At 38.3% G+C, this 5530-nt stretch overlaps 1 protein-coding gene across 1 annotated transcript; it reads left to right on the plus strand.

Annotated features, from left to right (window-relative positions):
• The first annotated feature begins 324 nt into the window (after positions 1–324).
• Positions 325–5175, plus strand: LOC111475243 (probable serine/threonine-protein kinase At4g35230). The gene is made up of 11 exons (XM_023119838.1): positions 325–632; positions 763–977; positions 1078–1213; positions 2196–2329; positions 2448–2553; positions 2633–2718; positions 2834–3019; positions 3131–3289; positions 4302–4415; positions 4528–4824; positions 4967–5175. The coding sequence occupies exons 1-10, from the start codon at positions 551–553 to the stop codon at positions 4777–4779; spliced, it is 1470 nt and encodes a 489-aa protein (XP_022975606.1). The 5' UTR covers positions 325–550; the 3' UTR covers positions 4780–4824; positions 4967–5175.
• The last annotated feature ends 355 nt before the right edge of the window (positions 5176–5530 follow it).

Below are 5530 nucleotides of genomic sequence, written 5' to 3' on the forward strand. Positions count from 1 at the left end.
GACCATCTATGATTATTTGATACAAATCATACACTTTTTACTTTCTTATATTGTTCTGTAACTACCCGATGCCACTGTTAGCAGATATTATATGTTATAATTTGTTATATATCGCCATCGAACTCACGATTTTAAAACACTTCTATTAAATAGAGATTTCACATTCCTGTAATGAATGGTTCGTTTACTTCTCCAACCAGCTATTGGGTCATTTTCATTTTGACTAGTTTGCCCTTTTACCTTCCTCCTTCCCCATAACCATGTCCCCTTTTTAATGGCGTTCAATTCCTTCTGTATTTCTGTCTCTCATCACATGCTGTCTCTCTGATCATCACGTGACTCTCTCCCTCTCTTTCAGAGAGATTGACTACTGAGCCCTTTCTCTCTCAGTCTCTGTGACCTTTTTCAGCCCCTTTTCTCCCTTTTTCCTTTAACCCATTTTCCAAACACTCCATTTTCACAGCTCAATCTTTAAACCCTTTCAATCTTCTTTACAATCTCTATTTCTTTCCATTTATATTTCTCTATCTCTCTATGTAAGCTTTCAATCATGGGCTGTTTTCAGTCCAAAACCATTCATCTCCCTTCCCCTGACAACGATCCTCCCCCACCACAGCCCAAACCAGATCCAGGTCTGTTTGTTCATCTCTATCAATCTCTTAATCTTTGTGTTTTTTAGTGTCTTTTCATTCAATGATTTCTGGGTTTGTTTTAGTTCTTTGAGTTATTGGGTTTTGATATCGTTTTTGTGGGGTTTTGTAGCTAATGATGAAGAGTTTGAGCTAGTTCCTCCATTCAAGGAGTTTGATCTTGATGAACTTCGAGCTGCCACTAATGGCTTCAGCTCTGAATTGATTGTTTCTGAAAGTGGTGAGAAAGCTCCTAATGTTGTTTATAAAGGGAAGCTTGAGAAAACTCGATTGGTTGCCATTAAACGCTTCTCCAAGCAATCTTGGCCTGATCCTAAACAGTTTGTGGTAATCTCTTTTACTGTTAAGTGAAAATGGGTATGGTTTTGGCTTTGATTTGAGCTTGTTTTTGTGATTTGTTTGTTGATTTGCTTGTGATTATGAACAGATTGAAGCTTCTGGTGTTGGTAAGCTGAGGTTTAAGAGATTGGTTAATTTGATTGGGTGCTGTGCTGAAGGAGATGAGAGGCTGTTGGTGGCTGAGTTTATGCCTAATGATACTCTCTCAAAGCATCTGTTTCATTGTATGGTTTTAGTCTTTTACTTGCTTGAGAATCTGTTTACTTCGTTTATTATCTTTATAATCGTAGCGTTATTTGAAGGATTCGAGTGTTTTACTGTCTCGAAATGGAAGATTCTGATATCGCTTGGTGATTTTGTTCGTTGTACACGTTCTCTAGAACGGGTTTTTTGTGTTTGTTTATGATAAGGAAGGTGTTGGGATGGTACATTATAGAGTTTCGAGTGTTTTGCTTCCTCGAAATGGAAGATTATGATGTCGTTTGGTGATTTTGTCTGTTGTGCTCGTTCTCTAGAACGCGTTTTTTTGTGTTTGTTTATGATAAGGAAGGTGTCGGGATGGTACATTATAGAATTTCGCGTGTTTTACTTCCTCAAAATGGAAGATTTTGATATTGTTCGGTGATTTTGTCCATTGTACATGTTTTCTAGAACGTGTTTTTTGTGTTTGTTTACGACAAGGAAGGTGTTGGGATGGTACATTGTAGAATTTCGAGTGTTTTACTTCCTTAAAATGGAAGATTCTGATATTGTTTGGTGGTTTTGTTTGTTGTACACGTTCTCTAGAACGGGTTTTTTGTGTTTGTTTATGTTAAGGAAGGTGTCGGGATGGTACATCGTAGAATTTCAAGTGTTTTTACTTCCTTAAAATGGAAGATTCTGATATTGTTTGGTGATTTTGTTTGTTGTACACGTTCTCTAGAACGTGTTTTTTGTGTTTGTTTATGACAAGGAAGGTGTCGGGATGGTACATTGTAGAATTTCGAGTGTTTTACTTCCTTAAAATGGAAGATTCTGATATTGTTTGGTGATTTTGTTCGTTGTACACGTTCTCTAGAATGTGTTTTTTATGTTTGTTTATGACAAGGAAGGTGTCGGGATGGTACATTATAGAATTTCAAGTTCGGTGGAGCTTTAGGATTTCATTATCTCGGCATCGGGATTTTCCTTTCTTGTTCTTTCTGAATGATTTCCATTATACCTCAGGGGAAAAGCAACCGTTTCCTTGGGAAATGCGTGTTCGAGTTGCATATTACATAGCACAAGCCCTCGATCATTGCAGCACTGAAAATCGAAAAATATATCATGATCTAAATGCATATAGAGTTCTTTTCGACGAGGTACGCCTTCAAAATTCCTTTGTTTTTAGTGTTTTTAGACTATGAACTTAGTCAATACCAAGCATTTGATATCGACAATCGGCGTGTTCTATTGTTGGGCTTCATTTGCTCGTGGCAGGACGGGGATCCTCGACTATCCAGTTTTGGTTTGATGAAGAACAGTCAGGATGGAAAAAGCTATAGCACGAACTTAGCTTACACGCCACCAGAGTTTCTACGAACGGGTATGTCACCGAAACATCCGAGCTTCTTAGTTTAAAGAACGGTGTGTCGAGTGATTCTCTATGGTTTTGTTTCGTTCAGGCAGGGTCATACCAGAGAGTGTGATCTATAGCTATGGAACCATTTTGCTGGACCTTTTAAGTGGGAAGCACATTCCCCCGAGCCATGTACGATAACGTTCATCTCCGTCCATCTTTGAATTTGTTTGTTATTCGATGAATCTTGTGTTTTCTTGTCTGCAACGCTCGTTTATCTGGCTCGTCGTCTCGGTTATATGAACAGGCACTAGATTTGCTAAGAGGGAAGAACTTATTACTGTTAATGGATTCATCCTTGGAAGGACAATATGGAGATGATGATGCAACTCAGTTGATTGATCTTTCTTCTAAATGTCTGCAATACGAGGCTAAAGATCGACCCGATATAAAATTTATTTTTTCAGCAGTGGAGCCTCTGCAAAAGCAAGAGGTAAACGTTTTAACGTCGTTTACTTGACCGAAGATTTATTTTTTCGACACGGGGTTATGTTATCCTAAATTCTTTTGAGTTTTCTTAACGTCGATATCCTCGTTATCCTAGGTTGCATCACACGTACTAATGGGGTTGACAAAAACACCAGTGGTGTTGCCAACGATGCTTTCGGCACTCGGGAAAGCCTGCGTTCGGATGGATCTTACTGCCGTACACGACATACTACTTAAAGTTGGTTACAAAGACGAGGAGGGCGCTGAGAGCGAAGTACGTTCTTTTTTTGCCTCGGTTTATATAAAGTAAATTGCATTACATTTTTTGTTCGTATGCTTGTCGTAAGGCCTACATCACGATGCGTTGAGGACGGTTTCGAGTTATTGATTTTCCTCCTAGGAGCTTTGAATTTGGAAACTTGGAGGGTATCTCTAAACATTTCATGCCCTTAGCTCTTCACTTGGGGCACCCCTTGAGTTTCTAAATACCCATTAAGGGTAGCCCTTTCCATTCAATAGGGATTGTTCTAGTTAAAATTGCTTTATTCATGTAGAATAGATACAAAATTGAGATTAGTCGAGGTGTACAAGCTAGCCTAGACCGTCACGGTGAGATCCCACATTAGTTGGAGAAGGAAACAAAATAATCTTTATAAGGGTGCGGAAACCTCTCTTTAGCATACACGTTTTAAAAACTTTGAGGGGAAACCAAAGAGGACAATATCTGCTAGAGGTGGGTTGTAGCTGTTAAAAGTGGTATCAGAGCTAGACATTGAGCGGTGTGCCGCGAGGACGTTGGGCCCTAAAGGGGGATGGACACCAAGCGGTGTGCCAACAAGGATGCTGGTCCCGAAGGGGGGTGGATTGTGAGATCCCACATCGGTTGGAGGGGGGAACAAAATATTCTGTATAAGGATGTGGAAACCTCTCCCTAGCTGACGCGTTTTAAAAACTTTGGAGAAACTCGAAAGAAGACAATATTTGTTAGCCGTAGGTTTGAGTTGTTACAAATGGTATCAGAGTCAGACACCGGGCGGTGTGCCAGCGAGGGCATTGGGCTCCAAAAGGGGGTGGACACCGGCAGTGTGCCACATCGGTTGGAGAGCGGAATGAAACATTCTTTATAAGGGTGTAGAAATTTTTTCCTAGTAGACACGTTTTAATAACTTTGAGAGAAAACCCGAATAGGAAAAGCTCAAAGAGAACAATATCTGCTAGCGGTTGACGCATGATAGTGGTTTCATCAATCTTATGTAAGTGAATGTTTGCTTCTCTTCAATCTGCAGCTTTCATTCCAAGAGTGGACTCAACAAGTGCAAGACATGTTGAACACAAAAAAGTTTGGGGATATTGCATTCAGAGACAAGGACTACAAAAACGCCATCGAGTACTACTCGAAGGTGCATTCTACTATCTCGACTTTATAGCTCCAATGGCACGGGTAGTTCACTAGCTTGCCACATTTGTTCGACTTCTCTGCTAATAACATTACGATCATCTTTTGAACTGCAGCTAGTATCAATGATGTCGGTCCCTTCTGGTACCGTCTTTGTGAGACGAGCGCTCTCCTACCTAATGGTTGGTCAACCTGAACTCGCATTAAGAGACGCAATGCAAGCTCAAGTATGCTTGCCCGAGTGGCCGACTTCCTTCTATATGCAGGCTCTCGCCCTCTCAAAACTAGGAATGGAATCAGACGCACAGGATATGCTCAACGACGGAGCCTCCTTCGAAGCAAAGAAGCAAAACATCTGGCGCAGTTAAACGGGGCGTGACGATCCGAGCCGAAGAATCGATGTTTTGGCCAAGGTAAGCATTTACATGTTGGGTTAACTCCTGATGTTTTAGACATCATAGAATCAACATTGATAATGTTAAATTTGACACTTTTGAGGGGTTTTTTTTGAAATTATTCTTTTATTTTGGAATTCTTGCAAATACTTTTTAATAGGGGGACTGACTTGCAAATCAGAGCTTCTCTTCAACTTTTTAACAGAGGAGGAGGAGACAAAGCAAAGAGATGGAATAAACAGGCAGAGCCCCAACTACTCTAAAGGGATAAAATTATAAAAAAACAAAAGTGTAAGGATATTATTATAATATAAGAAAAATAATTTAGAGGGTTTCTATATAATATTGATGGTTTTCAGGGATCTTTTTGCAATTTATCATTACTTTCTCCCATTTTATCCATTTTTAATTATCTTTATATTCTGCTGAAAAAATAAGGATTTTTTTTTTTAATGCTTAAAGTTCGAGGATAATATGTTACTTAGCTTCAAAGGAATTTTTATTATTTTATTATTTTTATTTTAATATTATTCTTAGAAAAATAAAAATAAAAAGTGCTAAAAAAAATTCTTTATTTTAATATTACTTTGGTAAAATTTCTGTAAAATTCTTTTTTTAATTCTTAAATGGGAATATTCTAAAAAAATGTCATTATTTTTTAGTAAATTAGTTTTTTTTTTTTTTTTTTTTTTTTTTTTTTTTTTTTTTTTTTTTTTTTTTTTTT

Source organism: Cucurbita maxima, unplaced genomic scaffold (assembly GCF_002738345.1).
Source record: "Cucurbita maxima cultivar Rimu unplaced genomic scaffold, Cmax_1.0 Cma_Scf01147, whole genome shotgun sequence".
Taxonomy (NCBI): domain Eukaryota; kingdom Viridiplantae; phylum Streptophyta; class Magnoliopsida; order Cucurbitales; family Cucurbitaceae; genus Cucurbita; species Cucurbita maxima.

Coding starts and splice junctions, on each gene's coding strand:
- LOC111475243 (XM_023119838.1), top strand. CDS start 551: ATGGGCTGTTTTCAGTCCAAAACCATTCATCTCCCTTCCCCTGACAAC. Junction 1,214..2,195: donor CTCAAAGCATCTGTTTCATT/GTATGGTTTTAG, acceptor ATTATACCTCAG/GGGAAAAGCAACCGTTTCCT. Junction 3,290..4,301: donor AGGAGGGCGCTGAGAGCGAA/GTACGTTCTTTT, acceptor TTCAATCTGCAG/CTTTCATTCCAAGAGTGGAC.